Source organism: Mobula birostris, chromosome 18, assembly GCF_030028105.1.
Source record: "Mobula birostris isolate sMobBir1 chromosome 18, sMobBir1.hap1, whole genome shotgun sequence".
Taxonomy (NCBI): domain Eukaryota; kingdom Metazoa; phylum Chordata; class Chondrichthyes; order Myliobatiformes; family Myliobatidae; genus Mobula; species Mobula birostris.
The window spans coordinates 15,971,366-15,994,734 of record NC_092387.1 but is presented as its reverse complement, the minus strand read 5'-3'; the positions used below and the strand labels follow the sequence as shown (position 1 = coordinate 15,994,734).

Genomic DNA, 23,369 nt, shown 5'->3' with positions numbered 1-23,369 from the left:
CAACTCTGCTTCCCACTCCCATTCAGATATGTCCATACATGGCCTCCTCTACTGCCATGATGAGGCTAAACTCAGGATGGTGGAGCAACACCTCATATACCGTCTAGGTAGTCTTCAGCCCCTCGATATGACATAGAATTCTCCAACTTCCAGTAATTCCCTCCCCCTCCCTTCCCCTATCCCTATGTCACTCTGCCCCCTCCCCAGCTGCCTATCAACTCCCTCATGGTTCCGCCTCCTTCTACTACCCATTGTGTTTTCCCCTATTCTTTCTTCAGCTTTCCTGCCTATCACCTCCCTACCTCCCCTCTCCCACCCCTTTATCTTTCTCCTTACTGGTTTTTCACCTGGAACCTACCAGCCTTCTTCTCTTCACCTTCCCCCCACCTTCTTTATAGGGCCTTTGCCCCTTCCCTCTACAGTCCTGACGAAGGGTTCCGGCCCGAAACGTCGACTGATCTTTTCCACGGATGCTGCCCGACCTGCTGAGTTCCTCCAGCGTGTTGTGAGTGTTCCTCTGTGGTGGTTGTAGCGGTTAACTCTGAGACTGCAGGAGTGGTTCTGACAGTGGTAGCCATCTTTCTTCTTCTTCTTCCTTTTTCTTCTTCTAGTTTCTGCATCTTGATCTTGGGAAGGTGCATTTAGTTCACTGGAGTATTCTTTTATTAATCCCTTTACAATCTGAACTCTCCTCTTGGTTTCGTCATCCACAACATCATCTGATGAATCTTTGTTTTTGTATCACCATTGACTCCTTTCTTTTTGGCCTTTCATTCATCTAGCTAGACTTCGGTTTTTGCATCTACATTTACAAGCAGCTTCCCCCCCCACCCCCGACTTGAAGTTCACACAATAACCTTAATGCATGCAGAGTAGATTCTGATTCTTTATACTCACAAAAGCCAAAAGATTTCAACTTTCCTGAAGCTCTTTGATCTCTCTTCCAGATTAAAACCAAGCCACATTTCACAATTAACAGCTTGGGTAACATATCGGAAACTTTCTTAGTTATGTAGCCAACAAACACTGCTATAGTCGGACCACTACTTTCTTTCATAATTCCCCTGAGTCGCATAGTCCAGCCACAGGCACGAACACCTGTTAGCCCTCTGTTGGGCAATGGTTCATGATGTACAGTATAGAGACTATTCTGGCATCATCCAGTACATTTCTTAATTCACTTTCGGTTGGCTCTATTGCAAGAGAAGTAGCGGGTGTGCAAATAGTTGTAGTTGTCTCAGCCATTCATGCCCTCACAATGCCAGTCCTCCTGTTTTTACCACATACAAGCCTAATGTGGCTTGTTCGTTGTTGTATTTTACTGTTACGTTTTCTCCAGTATATTCTAGTTGGACAGCTGTAAGCTTCATTTCAATATCTTTATAATGCTGTTCAAACTAATTTTGTGGAATGACTGCAACAGCCAAAGCAGTATCCAATTCCATTTCTAATTAATTTGCCATTCACTTCTGGTGCAAGCCATATTGCTTGTCTAAGCTTTAAGTTCCTCGGGGTCAATTTCACAAATGACCTGACTTGGTCCAACCAAGCAGAGTTCACTGCCAAGAAGGCCCACCAGCGCCTTTATTTCCTGAGAAAACTAAAGAAATTTGGCCTGTCCCCTAAAACCCTCACTAATTTTTATAGATGCACTGTAGAAAGCATTTTTCTAGGGTGCATCACAACCTGATATGGAAGTTGTCCTGTCCAAGACCGAAAGAAGCTGCAGAAGATCGTGAACACGGCGCAGCACATCACAAACCAATCTTCTGTCCTTGGACTCACTTTACACCGCACGCTGTCGGAGCAGTGCTGCCAGGATAATCAGGGACACAACCCACCCAGCCAACACACTTTTCATCCCTCTTCACTCCAGGAGAAGGCTCAGGAGCTTGAAGACTCGTACGGCCAGATTTGGGAACAGCTTCTTTCCAACTGTAATAAGACTGCTGAATGGATCCTGACCCGGATCTGGGCCATACCCTCCAAATATCCGGACCTGCCTCTCGGTTTTTTGCACTACCTTACTTTCCATTTTTCTATTTTCTATTTATGATTTATAACTTAAATTTTTAATATTAATTAATTTTTACTATTTTTAATATTTAATCCAGGGAGCGAAAAGCGCAGAATCAAATATCGCTGTGATGATTATACGTTCCAGTATCAATTGTTTGGCGACAATAGAGTATAAAGTATTGTTAGCTTTCACATTGTAATTCTCAAGGGTAAGCAGTCCTGCATCACTCATCTTTATCAGATTAGTGCTCTTTTTGAAACTGCAACTTGACTTTTCTCAACTCTTCCCTGTGTAGTCCATTTATTTTTGTCTCTCAGACATACTCTTTGTAGGTGTTCTTTAAACCTGCATTTGTTTGGTGTATGTGAGCCCTTGCCACAATGGTAACACAATTTGTTCGGCTAGGCCAGTTACTGTTTAGATGTTGCAATTTTGTTCATCCTCACTTTCATTCCTGGCTGCAACTCTGTGAGACTGCTAGCGAGGAGAGGTTGATGATACCGCAAAATTGCAGTCAATGGGATGAAATGCAATATAAAAGGGGGTCAAAATTGAAAAGGGTGATGAATTCAGAACTGAAGGTGGTATATTTGAATGCACACAGTATAGGACACATGGTATAAGAAATAAGGAATATTTGTAGCACAGTTACAGACTGGGATGCATGACATTGTGGGCATCATTGAATCATGGCTGAAAGCTTAACGTCCAAGGATACACATTGTATCTAAAGGACTGGTAGGTAGGCAGAGGGGTAGGGGGTCACTCTATTGGTAAAAGATGAAATCAAATCATTAGAAAGAGGTGATATAGCATTGAAAGGTGTAGAATCATTGTGGGTAGAGCTAAGAAAATGCAAGGGTAAAAGACTAATGGGCCATTCATTCAGCATTTTCACTTGATGTAATTTGATCATTTCCAAACTTGTTTTATCTCTCTGTACTGTTGTTGGAGGGGAATGGAGTCGTCGACACTGAGGTTTTCTTCTTTTCCATTTTTAAGTTGTTAGTTTTGCCCAAGTCTTTTAGTTTAGTTGATTAATTCTGTTTTTCTTTGGGGATGGGGTTTGTTTTTTTTTTGGTTTTGTTTTTTTTTTCTTTTTCATGATTTTTTTTCAGTTTTTTTTTGATTTGTATTATCCCTTGTCAGTTCTACATGATTGGGAGCTTTGTTAACTTACACTATTTGATTTTACAATTACTTTTCCCAAGTGTAACAATATTTCTCCTACTATTTGTATTATTGCTATGTTTTGTTTCTATACTTTGAAATTAATAAAAAGATTGAAAAAGAAAGAAAAAGACTAATGGGAGTTACATACAGACCTCCAAACAACAGCAAAGATATGGTCTACAAATTACAATGGGAGGCCGAAAATGCATGTCAAAAGGGTAATGTTATGATAGTCATGGGGGATTTCAATATGCAGGTAGATTGGGAAAATCAGTTGCTGGATCCCAAGAGGGGGAATTTGTAGAATGCCTACAATATGTTTTTTTAGAGCAGCTTGTGGTTGAGCCCACTAGGGTCAGCTATTGTGGACTGGGTGCTGTGAAATTAACTGGAATTGATTTGAGAGTTTAAGATAAAGTAGTGGTCACCAACCTTTTTAAGCCCAAGATCCCCTACCTCGACCTTCGTGAAGGCAAGATCTACCTACTAAATCGTTTAGAGAAAAAAAAGCTCAGATTGTACTTCCAATTTGAGGCCTTTTACTTGGGCTAATTGTATTCGAATTACACTAAGTAAGTTTGTCAAACTTTCAAATTAATTCAAACAAGAAAATACTGTAACTAGCATATCAAATAGGCCATAGCTGTCTTTCTTTAAGAATATTACAATACTTCACACCTTTAATTCTAAGTTTCATTATTTAATTTTATTTCAACACAAAAAATAAATGAATAAAAATTGACTGTTGCACTCAGTGTGATGACTGGGGCTGAATACTTTCTGCTAGTTCTCTGAAATTTGGCTCATAACTACAGACAGCCTGCTAGCCACTGCGCATTGCTGGGGCTCCATCAGTTGTAATTGCCACCAGTTTATGAATGGGGTTATCATTTTCACGGACGTATTTTTTAAACTCATTGTAAATATCCCCATCTCTCATTTTCTCCTTTAATTGCAAAAGGAGGAAGTCCTCCTTTGTTGTAAAATCCTGGAAAGCCATTCTGACAAATACAACAAGCTGAGCTGTTTGCATTACATCCAGGGCTTCATTGAAATATAGTGAAAAATATTCACAGAGTGACAAGCCAATCCATGAACCCTGACAGTGACTCTACCCTCCTTGTCACTGTTGCAGGGCCAAGCAGTATATTATGTATTGCGGTTGTGATGCTATTTTTGTTTTCAAAGTCATTAAAAACAGTCTCTGCGGTAATGACCATTGCTTCCTTGAATCAATCGCCATCTGTAAAAGGCTTCTTGTGTTTAGCCAAAAGGTGACTTACACGAAATGATGCTTCAATAGCAGCCTTATTTGGAGCAGCATGTTTTGTGAAAAACAACTGCTGGGCCTTCAACCCAGATTTCAGCTTCTCAACTTTCCTGGCATGGATTGCGCTCTTTGGGGGGTAGGTGTCTTTAAATTTCTGGTGGTTGGTGTAGCGGTGCCGCTCCAGATTCCGTCTTTTAGTCAGTGCTTGTGTTTGGTGGCACAACATACATACACACTTGTCTTTCACCAAGGTAAACAGAAATTCCTCTTCCCATTCTGGATGGAATTTGTACGTTTCTGCCTTCTTTCGTGGAGCCTCCGCCATGCTATCAGGATATCATGAGCGGAGTGCCACATATTGATGTTTGCGACAGTCTGTACTCTTATCTAATCTAATTGGTCACTATGATGCAGCACAAGCTATGCTGAAAACACGGTGCATGGTGGGGGAGCTACACACATGCGCACTGGGCAGAAAGAACGGAACTAAAATCCCGCAACCTGGAAACAATCTCTCTTTACAAACAGCTTTCAGTAGCAAAAGTATTGCTGTATTAGTATTATCCTAATTAGTATCACTTATTTGCAATGTGGCCTCCCTGATGGCCACATCTGCGCCAGGTGCACCAAGATGCTGCTCCTCAGAGACCATGTTAGGGATCTGGAGCTGCAGCTTGATGAGCTACTGCTTATTAGGGAAAGTGAAGAGGTGATAGACAGGAGCTACAGGGAGGTAGTCATCCCGAGGCTACAGGGGTCAGGAAACTGGGTGACTGTCAGGAGAGGGAAGAAAAATGCCTGGATAGTGGAGAGCATCCCTGTGGCTGCCCCTCTCAGCAACAAGTATCTCGTTTTGGATGCTGTTGAGGAGGATGACATGACAGAGGATGGCCATGGTGACCGGATCTCTGGCACTGAGCCTGGCGCTGTTGTGCAGGAGGGAAGGAAGGAGAAGAGGAATGCAGTAGTCATAGGGGATTCCATAGTCAGGGGAACAGACAGGAGATTCTGTGAGCCTGATAGAGATACTCGCATGGTGTGTTGCCCCCAAGGGTATGGGATGTCTCGGATCAGGTCCAGAATATTCTGAAGTGAGATTTCTGGGAGTTAGGAAGGAAGCTGGGAAGCAGGACCTCCAGGGTAGTTATCTCGGGATTGCTACCTGTGCCACGTGCTAGCGAGGACAATAACAGTAGGATCAGGCAGATGAATGCATGGCTGAGAGACTGGTGCAGGGGGCAGGGCTTCAGATTCTTGGATCATTGGGATCTCTTCTGGAGGAAGTATGACCTGTTCAAAAAGGACGGTTTACACCTGAACCCGAAGGGGACCAATATCCTGGCGGGAAGGTTTAATAGAACTGTTAGGGAGGGTTTAAGCTAATTTGGCAGGGGGATGGGAACCGGAATGATAAGAGCGGAGGAGGGGGAAAACAGAAATAAATTTAAGATAGTGAGCAGTAAAGATATCAGGAAGGACAGGCAGGGGATGAGGCAAATTTGCAGCCACTGGGATGAGTTGCAGTACAATAAAGTTGCAGTGCAATCAACGCAAAAAGTACCAAATACCGGACTTAAGATGTTATACTTTAATGCACGCAGCATAAGGAATAAGGTGGATGATCTTGTCATACAGCTACAGATTGGCAGTTATGACATTCTGGCCATCACTGAGACGTGGCTAAAGGATGCATGTCTCTGGGAGCTGAGCGTCCAAGGATACATGGTGTATCGGAAGGATAGGCAGGTAGGCAGAGGGGGTGGCATGGCTTTATTGGTGAGAAATGATATTAAGTCATTAGAAAGAGGTGACATAGGATCGGAAGGTGCAGAATCTTTATGGGTTGAGCTAAGAAATCGCAGGGGTAAAAGGACCCTGATGGCAGTTATATACAGGCCTCCTAACAGCTGCTGTGATGTGGACTACAAATTACAACAGGAAATAGAGAAGACTTGTCAGAAGGGCAGTGTTATAATAATTGTGGAGAATTTTAACATGCCAGTGGATTGGGAAAATCAGGTCGGCACTGGATCTCAAGATAGAGAATTTGTAGAATGTCTAGGAGATGGCTTTTTAGAACAGCTGTTGTTGAGCCCACTAGGGGATCGGCTGTACTGGATTGGGTATTGTGTAATGAACCAGAGATGATTAGAGAGATTGAGGTGAAGGAACCTTCAGGAGACAGTGATCATAACATGATTGAGTTCACTGTGAAAACTGAGAATGAGAAGCCGAAATCCGATGTGTTGGTATTTCAGTGGAGTAAAGGAAATTACAGTGGCACGAGAGAAGAACTGGCCAAAGTTGACTGGAAAGGGACACTTGCGGGAAGGACGGCAGAGCAGCAGTAGCTGGAGCTTATGCGAGAAGTGAGGAAGGTGCAAGACAGATATATTCCAAAAAAGAAGAAATTTTCTAATGGAAAAAGGACGCAACCATGGCTGACAAGAGAAGTCAAAGCCCAAGTTAAAGCAAAGGAGAGGGCATACAAGGAAGCAAAAATTAGTGGGAAGACAGAGGATTGGGAAATTTTTAAAAGCTTGCAAAAGGAAACTAAGAAGGTCATTAAGAGGGAAAAGATGAACTATGAAAGGAAGCTAGCAAATAATATCAAAGAGGATACTAAAAGCTTTTTCAAGTATATAAAGAGTAAAAGACAGGTGAGAGTAGATAGAGGACCGATGGAAAATGATGCTGGAGAAATTGTAATGGGAGATAAGGAGATGGTGGAGGAACTGAATGAGTATTTTCCTTCAGTCTTCACTGAGGAAAATATCAGCAGTATACTGGACACTCAAGGGTGTCAGGGAAGAGAAGTGTGCATGGTCACAATTACGACAGAGAAAGTACTCAGGAAGCAGAATAGTCTAAGGGTAGGTAAATCTCCCGGACCAGATGGAATGCACCTTCATGTTCTGAAGGAAGTAGCTGTGGAGATTGCGGAAGCATTAGCAATGATCTTTCAAAAGTCAATAGATTCTGGCATGGTTCCGGAGGACTGGAAGATTGCAAATATCACTACGCTATTTAAGAAAGGGGCAAGGAAGCAAAAAGGGAATTATAGACCTGTTAGCTTGACATCGATGGTTGGGAACTTGTTGGAGTTGATTGTCAAGGATGAGATTACGGAGAACCTGGAGGCATATGACAAGGTAGGCAGAACTCAGCATGGTTTCCTTAAAGGAAAATCCTGCCTGACAAACCTATCGCAATTTTTTGAGGAAATTACCAGTAGGCTAGACAAGGGAGATGCAGTGGATGTTGTGTATTTGGATTTTCAGAAGGCCTTTGACAAGGTGCCGCACATGAGGCTGCTAAACAAGATAAGAGCCCATGGAATTACGGGAAAGTTACATACGTGGATAGAGCCTTAGCTGATTGGCAGGAAACAGAGAGTGGGAATAAAGGGATCCTATTCTGGTTGGCTGCCGGTTACCAGTGGTGTTCCACAGGGGTCTGTGTTGGGGCACTTCTTTTTACTTTACACATCAACGATTTGGATTATGGAATAGATGGCTTTGTGGCTAAGTTTGCTGATGATACAAAGATAGGTGGAGGGGCCGGTAGTGCTGAGGAAACAGAGAGTCTGCAGAGAGACTTGGATAGATTGGGAGAATGGGCACAGAAGTGGCAAATGAAATACAATGTTGGAAAGTGAATGGTTATGCACTTCGGTAGAAGAAATAAATGGGCAGACTATTATTTAAATGGAAAAAGAATTCAAAGTCCTGAGATGCAACGGGACTTGGGAGTCCTCGTGCAGGATACCCTTAAGGTTAACCTTGAGGTTGAGTTGGTGGTGAAGAAGGCAAATGCAATGTTGGCATTCATTTCTAGAGGAATAGAGTATAGCAGCAGGGATGTGATGTTGAGGCTCTATAAGGCACTGGTAAGACCTCAGAGTACTGTGGGCAGTTTTGGGCTCCTTATTTAGAAAGGATGTGCTGACGTTGGAGAGGGTTCAGAGAAGATTCACTAGAATGATTTTGGGAATGAGAGGGTTAACATATGAGGAACGTTTGACCGCTCTTGGTCTGTACTCCTTGGAGGTTAGAAGAATGAGGGGGGACCTCATAGAAACATTTCGAATGTAGAAAGGCATGGACAGAGTGGATGTGGCAAAGTTGTTTCCCGTGGTGGGGGAGTCTAGTACGAGAGGGCACGACTTAAGGATTGAAGGGCGCCCATTCAGAACAGAGATGTGAAGAAATTTTTTCAGCCAGAGGGTGGTGAATCTGTGGAATTTGTTGTCATGGCCGGCAGTGGAGGTCAAGTCATTGGCTGTATTTAAGGCAGAGATTGATAGGTATCTGAGTAGCCAGGGCATCAAAGGTTATGGTGAGAAGGCGGGGGAGTGGGACTAAACGGGAGATTGGATAGAATGGCGGAGCAGACTCGATGGGCCAAATGGCCGACTTCTGCTCCTTTGTCTTATGCTCTTATTTTTATAATGCTCACATTACAAAAGTATTTGTGCATTTATTTTCAATTTTTTTTCGTGATCTACTGGGAAAGTCTCAAAGATCGACCGGTTGGTGACCACTAAGATAAAGAAACCTTTCAGGCTGAGTGATCATAATATGATAGAATTAACCTACAATTTGAGGAGAAGCTAAAGTCAGATGTATCAGTATTAGAGTGGAGTAAAGGGAAATACAGAGGCAAGAGAGAGGAGCTGTACAAAATTGACTGTCTAGCTAGCAGGGATAACGGCAGAGTAGCAATGGCACGAGTTTCTGGGAGTAATTTGGAAGGCACAGGATGGATATATCCCAAAGAAAAAGAAGTATTCTAAACACATGATGACGTAACTGTGGCTAACAAGAGAAATCAAACCCAACATAAAAGCTAAAGAGAGGGCATATAATAGAGCAAAAAATAGTGGGAAGTTTGAGGATTGGCAAGCTTTGAAAAACAGGAGGCAACTAAAAAAGTCATAAAGGAGGAAAAGATGGAATATGAAGGTAAGCTGGCCAATAATATTAAAGAGAATACCAAAAGTTTCTTCAGATAGATAAAGTGTAACAGAGAGGCGAAAATAGATATCAGACCGCGGGAAGATGATGCTGAAATGATGCGGACAAACTGATCAAGTAATTTGTATCAGTCATCACTGTGGAAAATACTAGCAGTATGCCAGAAGTTCAAGAGTGTCTGGGGCAGAAGTAGATGAAATTGCCTTTACTAGGGAGAAGGTGTTTGGGAAACTGAAAGATCTGAAGCTAGGTAAGTCACCAGGACCAGATGGTCTAAACCCCAGGTTTCTGAAAAAGGTGGCTGAAGAGAAGTGGAGGCATTAGTAATGATACTTCAAGAATTTGGGCATGCTTCCAGAGGACTGGAAATGTCACTCCACTCTTCAAGAATGGAGAGAGACAGAAGAAATAGAATGGCAGTCTGACCTCAGTTGTTGGGAAGATTGTTAAGGATGTAGTTTCAGGGTACTTGGAGGCACATGACAAAATAAGCTGAAGTCAGCTTATATAGATCCCCTGTAATTTTTGTTAACATTCTTCATTGTCAATTATGTCACCTATTTTAGTGCGTAAATTTACTAACCGTGCTTTTCACATTCTCATCCAAATTATTGATAAAATTGACAGTCATCCATCATCACCCTCTACTTCCTTCTAACAAGCCAAATGTGTATCAATTTGGCGGCTCTCTCTGAATTCTAGATTCTTTCCAGAATAGCCTACCATGTGGAATTTGAGCAAAGGCAGTGAAGTCTATCTAGATCAACTATTTTGCCCTTATCAACCTTCATCGTTATATTATCACAAAATTCAATCAAATCTGTAAGTCACGATCTCACATGCACAAAGCCTTGCTGACTACCTCTAATCAACCTGGATTTCCAATAAATGTATACCTTTTCCCTCAGAAGTCTCTATAGTAATTTACCTGCCACAGATGTTAGGCTAGCTAGTCAATAGAGCTCTGAGGAAACTCAGACATAGCAAAGCACTGGGACTGGATGGTGTGAACTACAAGGTCCTGAATGACTGTGCTGAACAGCTGTGTGGAGTTTTTCAGCACATTTTCAATCTGAGTCTCAGCCTGGAAAGAGTCCCGACTGTGTGGAGAACATCTTGTGTGGTCCTAGTACCTAAGAAGGGCCAACCAAAAGTCTTGAATGACTACTGTCCAGTGGCCCTGACCTCACACATCATGAAGACCCTAGAGAGGCAGGTCCTGGCTTGCTTCCAACCCCTGGTCAGATCAGCCTCCATTCTCTACAGTTTGCCTACCAGGAGCACATTAGAGTCAATGATGCTGTCATCTACCTGCTGAACAGAGCCTACTCCTATTTGGATAAAGCAGGACAGATTTGATTTCTCAAGGGCCTTCAGTACCATACAGCCCTCAGTGCTGGGGGAAAAGCTCCGTTCAATACAGGTTAGCACTTCGACTGTATCCTGGATAGTGGACTACCTGAATAGTAGACCAGTTTGTGTGCCTTCAGAGCTATGTGTCGCACATGGCTATAAGCGGCACTGGGATTCCACAGGGACCGTACTGACTCCCTTCCTGATTACTCTGTATACCTCAAACTTCAGATACAACTCTTGAGTCACATCATCTGCAGAAATTCTCTGATGACTCAGCAATAATTGGGTGTACAAAGGGAGGACAGGAGGATGAATTCAGGGCTCTGGTGGAGGACTTTGTCAAATGGTGCAAGCTGAATCATTGGCAGCTCAACATCAGTAAGACAAAGGAGATGGTGATGGACTTTAGGACGACTAACCCTGCAGTGCTTCCTATTATTATTGATGGTGGAGATGTGGATGTGGTGAGAACCTACAAGTACCTGGGGGCGCACCTGGATGACAGATTTGAATGGAGCACCAACACAGATGCTGTGTACAAGAAGGGTCAGAGTTGCCTCTACTTCCTGAAGGGACTGAGGTCCTTTGGAGTACGCAGGCCTCTCCTTCACATGTCCTACCAGTCTGTTGTCACCAATACAATCTTCCATGCAGTGGTGAGCTGGGGCAATGGCATCAACACCGGTGATACCAACAGGCTCAGCCGAAACGTCAAGTGTACTTTTTTCCATAGATGTTGTCTGGCCTGCTAATTTCCTCCAGCGTTTTGTGTGTGTGGTTCAGATTTCCAGCATCTGCAGATTTCCTTGTTTGATGACAAGCCATGATCTTATTGAATAGCAGAGCAGTCTTGCTGGGCCACATGGCCTAGTCCTGCATGAGTACCATAAGGAACCGTTTCTACTGATAAGGAGAAGGGGCAAAGGCGGGTTACTAGTGCTTTAAAACCAGTTGTTTCGAACAGATGGAGTTCGTTAGCAGTGGTTGGCAGCTCATCTAGGGGAAGGAAAATCTGATCTCAAACCTCTGTTGCCTTGCAACTATACGCACTCATGGGGAAAGCTTTGGGAGTAAACTTCGAGGAAAAATCCAGAGCTGGAGTCCCAAAGGCAGTCATACATTCAGTTTATTTATTGAGTGATACAGCACGGAGTAAGCCCTTCTGGTCTTCTGAGCCACAATGCCCCAGCAATGTCCAACAACTCTGATTTTACCCTAATCTAATCACAGGACAATTTACAATGACAAATTAACCTACCCCATATGTCTTTGGACTGTGGAGGTAACCAAAGCATCCCGGGGAAACCACACATTCCATGGAGAGGATGTACACAGACTCCTTACAGAGGATTCTGGAATTGAACTCTGAACTCTGATGCCCCAAGGTGCAATAGTATTGCACTAAACTCTATCCCAAGGTGCAATAGTATTGCACTAAACTCTATGCTACAGTGCCGCCCGAGTTCAACACTGCTGGCAACTCCTGCGACGCCGCTCGTGCTAAACTGTATTGGTCTCTGCCGTTCCTTTGGATTCATCAGCTGTGTGGAGAGGGAGTGCCTGTTGCACAGGTAATAGCTTGATCTCCATATCATACTGCCTTGGCCTGTGTATTGACAGCTAGGACTCAACATCCATGGTCGATGCCAACTAACAGAGTGCCCCTCTTACATCAAATGCTTTTATTTTAAATATTATGTAAATTTACCACTTAAAGCTTATTTCATGTGATCACGATCTTGCAAGATTAGTTCATTACAAAATTATTTTCTTCCATCAGAAAAAAAATCCTTTGCACTGCTAATGAATAAGCTGCAAAATGATTAGGAGTTGGCAAAGTCCAGCTCATTAAATGTTGGCCACACTCTGGCATCCAAGAAACACAGTTGCTGTCTCTTCACCTAAAGCAAATACTTTTTAAATTTAGTGAACCATGCTATAAGGAACATCCTGTCAGCTCTCTCTCACAGATTCTTCTGGAAACTCAAATGGGAAAAAAAAGTTTAATTTCATTAAAGTTAGTGCCTGTTAAACTTCAACAGCTCTGCATGCGAAAAATGCACCTCTTACCTTGACAAGCTCCAGTGCGGATATTAGGAATAAAGCCACGACGACATGGCTGTGGCTGGGCAGGGCACATTTCACAGGGATGTCCCCAGGCTCGTCCAACTGTTGCACAGCAAAGGGTTTTTGTGCATATAATGCCACTGAGTTGCCCCTGGCACATTTGGTTGTTTACTGATGTGAAGCATGGTCCAGTCCTGTAATCTAAAACAAATATTTGCTATTAGAAAACACCACAATTAATAATCTACTTTAAAAAAGTATTAAAAGTTCTCTTTATCTAAAGTATTTATCTGAAAGTTTAATTATAGGAAATCATTCTTTACTTGGTATGCAATTATTAAGTTTAGCAAAGGCACCAATAGTAGTTAAAAATAATTTGTTAACAATATGCATTTGTTAACATCCATCCGTTTAATATTTATGTTAGTATCAGCGCACCAACATATATTGTTAAAGGCTTTCTGACTTTTGACCTAGGCAAAAAATGGCAGACAAAATATTTCATAGTTCTACATATTGCCAGGTTTTATGTTAATATCAATATCATTTGAATAGACTATGAATTAATAGAGAAGAGAGCAGAGGAAGTATTTCAGAGGCAGCCATTCCTATACAGAAAATAGTGGCTAAGATGGTGTTTGTAGTGTAAAGAATATAGGATCTGCTGCTCAGATCAGGGTCTAAAAGAGTGCTGGGGCTACAGACAGACTACTCAACTTGAGTCAGTGAATAATCTGGGAAATGCAGTTGAGGGAGAAGTAATGGAGTCTGCTAAATATGATGGTGTCATTTCAACAGTACTTAGTTATATTGAACTTGAATTCTCTCCAGGACAATCACATCCTTCCTACAGTATGATGACCAGAAATGCACAAAATACTCAAAGTGTGACCTAACCAGTGGTTTGAAAAGTTGCACTATAATATCCCAGCTGTTCTATTTTATGCTTTGACTTGTGAAAGGGAACAAACTGGATGCCTTCTTTACTATCCTAACAACTTGTGTTGCCATTTTTGGGAAATTGATTTGGACTCCTAGGTCTTTCCATTCATTAACATTCCTAAGTGCCCTACCATTCACTGTATATGTCCTACAGATATTTCATCACCTCATATCTATTGGGATTATGACAATAAACTCAAGTAAACTCAACTACAGATCAAATTCCATCTCCCAATCTTCTGCCCAAATTTCCAGGAAATCTATATCCTGCTATAACCTTAGACGACCTTCCTTTTTAACAACACATCGCCAATTACTTCAGAAATTAGCTGGTAGTGAAAAGGCTGCAAAAGAAGAGCAAAGCTGATAGTGATGATACAACAATCAGAACCATAATGTCCATAAGACATAGGAGCAGAATTAGGCCATCTGGCCCATTGAGTCTGCTCCACCATTCGATCAAGGCTGCTCCTTTTTTTCTATCTCCTCCTCAACCCTAGTTCTGGCCATCTCCCCATAACCTTTGATGCCAGGTCCAACCAAGAACCTATCAATCTCTGCCTTAAATACACTCAACGACCTGGTCTGCACATTTGTGGCAACGAATTCCACAAATTCACCACCCTTTGGCTAAAAAATTTCTCCGCATCTGTTTTGAAAGGGCACCCCTCTATCCTGAGGCTATACTCTCTTGTCCTAGACTCTCCCATCATGGGAAACACCCTATCCATATCTACCCTGTCGAGGCCTTTCAACATTCGAAGTTTCAATGAGATCCCCCCTCATCCTTCTGAATTCCAGTGAGTACAGACCCAGAGCCATCAAACATTTCTCATACAATAACACTTTCATTCCTGGAATCATCCTTACGAACCTCCTCTGGACCCTCTCCAATGCCAGCACATCCTTTCAAAGATGAGGGGCCCAAAACTGTTCACAATACTCAAGGTGAGGCCTCATCAGTGCCTTATAAAGCTTCGGCAATACATCTTTGCTCTTGTATTCTAGAACTCTTGAAATGAATGCTAACACGGCATTTGACTTCCTCACCACCGACTCAACCTGCAAGTTAACCTTCAGAGTGTTCTGCACAAGGACCCCCAAGTCCCTCTGCATCTCAGATTCCTGGATTTTCTCTCCATTTAGAAAATAGTCTGCACATTTATTTTTACTACCAAAGTGCATGACCATGCATTTTCCAACATTGTATTTCATTTACCACTTTCTTGCCCATTGTCCTAATCTGTCTAAGTCCTTCTGCATCCTACCTGTTTCCTCAACACTACCTGTCCCTCCACCAATCTTTGTACCATCTGCAAACTTTGCAACAAAGCCATCTATTCCATCATTTATATACAGCATAAAAAGAAATGGTCCCAACAATGACCCCAGCGAAACACCACTAGTCACTGGCAGCCAAACAGAAGAGGATCCTTTTATTCCCACTCACTGCCTCCTACCAATCAGCCAATGCTCTAACCATGTTAGTAACTTTCTTGTAATACCATTGGCTCTTAACTTGGTAAGAAGCCTCATGTGTGGCACCTTGTAAAAGCCTTCTGAAAGTAATATAGGTTTCAATAGGAACATTTAATGTATACAATATACATCCTGAAATAATTTTTCTTAGCAAACATCCATGAAAACAGAGGAATGCCCCAAAGGATGAATGTTAGAACCCCAAAAGCCCTCCCCCAGCTCCCCACTCCCACACACAAGCAGCAAGGCAATGACACCCACCACCCCCTCACCAGCAAAAAAGTCCTCACCGAGCACTCAAGCGTGCAGCAAGCATTAATAAAGACACTGACTTGCAGTACCCTAAAGACTGCTCATTCACCCAGTAATTCGACATACCACAGGCTCTCTCTCTCCCCCTAATAAGGGAAAAGTGTTGTCCCCATTTCACAGCGAGAACAGAGACATAACAAACAACTCGCTGATTTACAATGCTAAGTCTGTTGCATCGCTTTCTCTGAGCTCTGCGCCCAGAGAGTCGGTGCCGATAACAGAACAAATCAACTCTTCTATGAAGAAATTACATCATCCAAATGTTATAGTGATTGTATGCAACCTTCAGATTTGAAAAGGTATCTAAACACATTAATCTCATTGGGAGAAAAACCTTTCCTCTCCTTGTAATAATGCGCAAAATGAGCAACTTATATGTATCATAGGCCGGCTAGTGCTGCAGTGACATCAGCGCTGGACTCTGGAGCAAAGGTTCCCGAGTTTGAATCCAGTCGAGCTGCTCCCAGGCATGCTTTCCATCCATGCAAGGTTGAGTGTTGAGCTTGCAACTCGGCCTCGTTAAAAAAAAACTGCGCTGTGAGAAGGACGTGGGGGACCACTCACAGAATCTTTCCTCCAAGACAACCACTTGAATAGTGTTTGCTGAGGCTCTGGCAGAGTATGGCACACAAAAAAAAGATGTATCATGCCCCAGGATTTTCATTCTCTGATCTGAGGAAGCAGCTTCCATCCATTAATCTCCCTCAGAATCCAGTTTCACTCAATGAGATCAGCTCCAATTTCTCTAAACGTAAGTGAATTGAAGCCAATTTTACATTAATCTTTCTTCAAAGCATAACTAATTTGTAGCACGAATCAGTTTAATGAACCTACACAGCACTACAGCCACAGAGATCAAAAATGCATTTAAAAACTTGAGGTGTGACTTCAACTAAGCTTGCATAATTGGAACAAGAAAGACTTCCTCATTCTATCTATTAGCACATCACTCAGGATTGAGGGTGACTTGAGCCTACTCCAATTCTGTGGGGGTGGGGAAGAGAATAAGGACCAGAGTAAGACAGTGGGTTAGAGTTGGGTAACTTGGAGGGTGGGGGCAGCAAGAAAAAATTGTGGATATGGCAACTTGGAGAGGGTGTTGGGGGAAGAGTAGAGACTGTGCCAAAGGAGAAGCTCAGGGAAGAGTGGACAATAAAGACAGTTGGGGTTGTGTAGGGAATGGCAGGGGAAAATTGGTGGTGAGAGAGAAGTAACTTGGTTACGGGAAAAGTGACAGTTGGGGAAAATAGATAACGGAAGGGGAAGCCATTGCTTTCAATCCCTCCAAGCTCCTCTCCTTCCTTCATTTTTCTTTACCTGTCTTTATCCTCTATTTCCTGAACATATCCTTTCTATTCCATGTTTGCTTTCTTTAACCTTTCCTCCCTCTAACCTTTTTCCATCCTCTTCCTATACTGATTGATTGTATTGTTTCAAGTCAGAGCCAACTCAGTTACTCACACCGAATGGACACTGCAGCTTGCTTTCACTCCTGTACTCTTAAGCAGCCAAAATCTAACAACAGAGGACTGGGAATGGCCTTAATAATGACAGCAAGGAGTCACTGAAGTGGGGAGAGGATGTTGAGACAGTGAGTAGAAACCAAGGCAATAATCTGGGCATTATGTAGATTGGAAAGCTATTTCAAAAGTCCTGTGAAACCTTTCCCTTGTTGGTTCAAATGCTTAGTGTGCTAAAATACTTGATGTTATTCAAATTACAATATAAAGTGACAGTCCTGATAATAAGCCAGAATCACTTCACATCTAATGTCACCTTGCTTTCACTATTCCAATGAAATACTCTGAATTTCCAACCTAAACATATACTGAGAAAACAGTTTATCATGTTGTTTGGCACTAAGAATATGCTAAGTTAGATAAGATTCAGAATCAAACTACTAACTCAAGCTATGAAGCTACGTATGTGCACATTAAGAAGCAGCAGGATTATATTCAACGACAATATGTAACCTCATAAATGTAACCCCTCTTCAACTGTTACATGGAAAGAATGTTTCCATTTGTAGGAGAGCCTATGTTCTGAGGGTACAGTCTCAGAATAAAGAAACGTCCCTTTAGAATTTTTTCAATCAGAGGAACATGAGTCTGTGCAATTCATTACTACAGGAGCCTGTGTAGTCCAAATCATTAGATGTATTTAAGGCTGAAATCTATAGATTTTTAATTCTAGGAGAGTTAAGGGCTATGGGGAGAAGGCGAAAGAGTAGGGTTTAGAAAAAAATCGGACATAATTGAATAGAGGAGCAGACGGTGGGCTGAATAACCTAATTCTGCACCAATATCTTATGTTCACATCATTTCCGGCCACGGTATCTGTCCTGGTTAAATTCAAAAACATGGAAGAGATTGTAGGTTTTTGCCAATAAAGCAGTGTGAGGTGTTTTATGTTTAAGAAAAACCGTAACAACTCAAAGACTGAATTCAAAGTGTGGTAACAGAAACTCACATAGATATGCCATCACATCAAACCAGCCTCTTAAAGTGAACCATAACTCAATGTTGGTAGTTGTGGATTATGTACGTTTCCAACAATTACATTACCCTACACAGCCCCCCGCACCCCCCCACAGAATTCACTAAAACCAGCATTGTGAGCCTGTCTGGCGCTCAGATGAGCCGCCTGGCTTGGGTCCTATGTTCCATGGATAGAGGAACAGCAAGTGCCAAAATGCTGAACCGGCCATCGTAACTGAGCCTAAGGGGATGTTGGTGTGCATCATAGCAGATGAAAACAAACGAAGCAGAATGTAGATAAACAAGAACCCAGGAGTATTGTATGTCATGATGGGAGGCAGGAATAGGTGAAAGGGAATTGAATTTACTGAGGTTAGAACACTGTTGAGAGGCTGACCAGGCGGTTGTGGTGTCAGGAATAAAATCAGTAGTAATGGCTATAAGTGCATTGGGGAGTGGGTACGCCAGTAGGGTTCCGTTGGAAAGAGCTTGTTTGGTATCATCAAATGCTTTGGTCATGTCTGCTGACCAGTCAAGTACTTGATTAGGGGTATTGCCTTTAAGTGCAATAGAGAGAGGGAGCTTAAGTTCAATTGCTTGCAGAATGAAGTAGTTATAGAAATTCACCATACCTAAAACGCCTGTACTTTTTTTAGTAGTGCAGGGTTCCTAAAACATTGAGTGTGTATCTTTAGGCTCCTGTACCTCCCCTTCGATGGTAGCAATGAGAAGAGGGCATGTCCTAGGTGGACAGGGATCCTTAATGATGGATGCCACCTTTCTGAGGCATCACATTTTGAAACTATCTGTTATGCTGGGGAGGGTAGTGCCCATGATAGAGCTGACTGAGTTTGCAACTTTCTGCAGGTTTTCCAATACTATATAGTGGCCCCTCCATACCAGATGCAACCAATTAGAATGCTCTAAAATAAAAATTGCTAATGTGAGGTAGGCATTCAACAACATTCCCAACAACAATTATGGCAAATTCCGCATTAGTGCAAAAGTCCCAAGCGAAAACATCTGCAAGTACATTATCAGAACAGCTGGGGGAAGATCCGTTGCAGCCTCCTTCAGAGTCTTCAAAATGCTCATGTTATAGCAGAAGCCAGAAACAGAGTAAAATGATGCTTACAGCAAAGGTTATAGGCTCTGATAATATTCTAGTCATACTGATGAAGATGTGCTTCACAACCAGCAGCATTTCTAACTGGGCTGTCATCTGCAATCATAACACTAACATTGACCTGATAATATGGAAAATTGCTCAGGGATAATCTGCAAGAATAATCCAATTATGAATAATTTCTTATTCAGTGGTCTACTTAATCAGCACATTGTCATAGGATATCTCACTTGACAATGCTATCAAGTATCAATATTCAAAATTTTTTATGAAAAGTAACAAATGAAGAAATATGCAGAATTTTCTTTATTCAGAGATGGTCAAGAGCTGGGACCTGGTGCAAGAGTGAGGAGTTAAAATTGGTGAGTTGCAGGGCTTTTTGTGCAATTTCAGCAAGCAATAGCCTAATAGAGGCAATTTGCAAAATTGTTAGGATAAAATCAATTGGATGATTAGTTAATTGGCAACAGCCAATAAAATTGTTATGGTCAGCAGAATGGCCATTGATTGATGGCATATTCTTAAATGTTGGTGCATACTTTCCCAAATTGATATATGCTGATGACAGTGTAGTGTGAAAGAGAGGCAAGAATATACATTGTATAAGTTAGGAAAATGCAGACAGCTATTAATGAAGTGAAGGATGGAAGTGGGAGGGTTTTCTTGCTTGAAGTGTTGAGGAAGTGTGTCATCATTGGCTTTGTGCCTTTTGGAAGTCAGTTCATCTTTTGCTCGCTTGGTGGTTCGCAGTGGCAGAGATTTTGACCACGGGTGCCCAAACTTTTGCACACCACAGTATATAGTAGTAAAGTGAGTGGGAAATTGGATGATTGGGAAGCTTTTAAAATCCAACAAAAAGCAACTAAAAAGCTATAAGAAGGGAAAAGTTGAAATATAAGACTGGCCAGTAGTATAAAGCAGAATACTAAAAGATTTTTCAGTTATATAAAGAGTAAAGAGCAGGAAGGGAATAGAGGGTTATGGGCTGAGTGCAGGTCAGTGGGACTAGGTGAGAGTAAGAGTTCGGCATAGACTAGAAGGGCTGAGATGGCCTGTTTCCATGCTGTAATTGTTATATGGTTATAAGTAGAGGAATGGGGATGTTGGTGGGATTTTAAATTTTCTGCTGTGAAGACTCAAATTAGTTGTTTTTGTAAAAGGAACATTACACTCACAACTGATTTCAAGTTATATGGTAAATCTTTAAAATAAGAGTCAGTGGTAAAGTTTCTGGGTATGAGGATGGAAACAGCATGAATACAATTCTGGAGAAGTGTGAAAAAAGCCCTTGGTGTGTTCAGGTGCTTAGTTAGCTGTGATTGGGGGTGTGAGCAGGAGGTCACTTAATCAGATGGTCTTTGATTACAGATGTGTTGCTTGTGTGTCAATCCCACCAGCAGTCTTAAAGCCCCTAGATGAAGTTCACACTGAAGCATTGAGATTATGTTGTGGTGCTATTCAATCATCCATATTTCAGCATTACTGGTAGAAACGGATGACAAACCTTTACATTTGTGGAGATTACAGTTAGCAATGGTTTATTGGGTTAACATAAGAGGATATAAGTTCGTTACCCAATACTGGTAACACTGGTAGAGTGTTAGGAGCTCTGCATTTGTAAGGTTTTCAGTTTTGGGTGGATGGGAAATAAGTGGGCACAAAACCCTGGATTGTTTAATGGGGAATATGGTCCCAGTGTACCCCTTTCTGTCGCTCTGCCATTGCTTTTCCTTTTGCCTATGGTTCATTTAAGCCTTCAAGAAAAGGTCAAGATGAGGATTGATTGTATATTAGTGGCAGAGGTAGTTCAGTAATACATGAAAGGCAGAAATTATAGCTTCTTTCATAACTATACAGATGGCTCAAAAGATCCAGTGACATTTCATTCAGGTGTTTCTGTTTATGTTCCAAAGTTTCAGGTGACTTAAGAAAAGATTATCAGACAAAGCATCAATATTGACCTCTAAGATGGTTGCTATCAATTTAGCCTTGGAACGGATCAAAGAAGTAAACACTGATTATGTACTTCTGTGCTCTGATTCGTTCTCGGTTTTGACATTTATTAAAACAGGTACTTCAAATTGTAGGCCAAACATTCTTCTTGAGATTGGACATCTGTTGAGGCTGCAGAGTCCAGGCTTGTGTATCCTTTTCTTATGAGTCCTTGTCCATGTTGGGGTTGAAGAAAATGAAGTGCAGATATTCTGGCAAAACAGTCACTTAAAATCAAGAATCAAAATGTAGTGGTGCCTTTGCATAGAAGGGAGGTGAAAGCCATAATTAAAAAAGTCTATTCAATTATTGTGGCAACAAAGTTGGGATAGGGAAAGGACGGGCAGCATTTACGTAAAATTCAGAGGATGGTGGGAGCTCTATTGGGAGATGGGTATAAAAGGAGGGAAAAAGTTATATTTACGCATTTACGTATTAGACATACTAGGCTGAATAATTCCTTGTTCAAAATTAATATACAGGATACGGGCATATGTGGGGAGTACTCTTGTCAGAAAACTGCAGTATATATTGTTTGAACAACGCACAAAATGCTGGAGGACTCTCAGCCCAAAACAGCGACTGTACTCTTTTTCATAGATGTTGCCTGGCCTGCTGAGCTCCTCCAGCACTTTGTGTGTGTTGCTTGGATTTCCAGCATCTGCAGATTTTCTCTTGTTCGTGATATATTAGGATGCATTTCCTAAGAGGTGCAAAGGAAACATCTAATTGTTAAATTGAGATCTTTGGGACTAACACAGTTTAACATGGTAAGTGTGTTAGGATATAACTTCAATTGAAATGTATATATAATTTTCTGCAAAGCATTAGATTTTTTGATATTGTTTTTTGAGGGAAATTTAGTGATTGTGGGTATACTTCCTGTCTCTTTGCTCCACAGTGCACTTCAGTTCGATGCACACTTCACCTTATGTTGGTCTGCCAACCACCATTAAACTTTACAAGAAGAAGGAGAAGACGAAGAGAGGCCATTGTGTGAGTGGGTAGTGTGAGAGTGAGGAGCTAAGGTTAAGGTGCGATTCTGGTAAGTATTTTTCATTCTTTCTTATTGCATGGTTAGCAACATGGGAATGGCAGTCAGGGCAGTTGTGTGCTCCTCTTGCAGGATGTAGTAAGTCAAGGAGACCTTCAGTGTCCTTGATAATACACCTGAGAAAAATGCATCCAGCTGTAGTTCCTTACTGACTGTGTCAGGGAAGTGGAGCTGAATGATCTATAGATTAGTCGGAAGTCTGAGACGTTTATAGACAGGAGTTACTAGAAGGTAGTTGCACCCAAGTTGTACGTGGAGGGTAGCTGGTTAACTGTGAAGAAAAAGAAATGGAATAGACAGTGAGTACAGAGAACCATTTAGATAATCATGAAGCATAGGATCCATGGAACCTTGGCAGCATAGATTTGGAAACTACTTGTCTTCAGAAGGCAGAGGGAAGAACTAGATAAAACATTTTCTACCTAGAGCTTGGTGACTAGTGGTGTTCTTCGGGATCTGACCTGAGACCTGTGTCCTTTGTGATTTTTATAAATCACTTGGATTAGGTAGTGGAAGTCTGGTTTAGTAAGTTTGCAGATGATAAGATTAGTGATGTGGATGGTGTAGAACAGCGGTCCCCAACCTTTTGCGCACCACGGACTGGTTTAATATTGATGATATTCTTGTGGACCAGCTGGGGGGGGGGGGGGGAATGTTCAAGTTCAACAGTGCGTGACAGGGAATAAGGAAAGATGCAGCTGACTCATATCGTTTCATATTGCCAAATCATATAGTTTCTGCGCAGCCCGATAGCACATGCTCACGGCCCGGTGGTTGGGGACCACTGGTGTAGAAGGCTATCATACAGTAGATTACTACAGGTCCTAGGCAGGATGCAAAGATGGGCTGAGAAGTGGCAGATGGAGTTCAGTGTGGAACAGTATAAAATGATACACTTTGGAAGGTTGAACTTGAAGAAAGAATACAAGGTTAATGGTAGAATTTTTAGCAGTGTCGAGGAACACAGGAATCTTGGGGTCCAAGTCCATAGATTCCTCAAGTTGCCACACAAGTTGCTAGAATGGTTAAGAAAGAGTACAGTATGTTTAATTTCATTAGTTAGGGTCTGACTTCAAGCTGTGCGAGGTAATGCTGCAGCTGCATAAAACTCTGGTTGACTATTCT

General features: G+C 41.9%; 1 protein-coding gene across 1 annotated transcript in view; it reads right to left on the bottom strand.

The window, feature by feature from the left end:
* Positions 1-23,369, bottom strand: part of LOC140211971 (fibrillin-1-like) — a 460,859-nt gene that overhangs the window by 339,996 nt on the left and 97,494 nt on the right. The window contains exon 6 of the mRNA XM_072282261.1: positions 12,866-13,063. Coding sequence (XP_072138362.1) covers positions 12,866-13,063 — 198 coding nt within the window. The remainder of the gene's footprint in view (positions 1-12,865; positions 13,064-23,369) is intronic.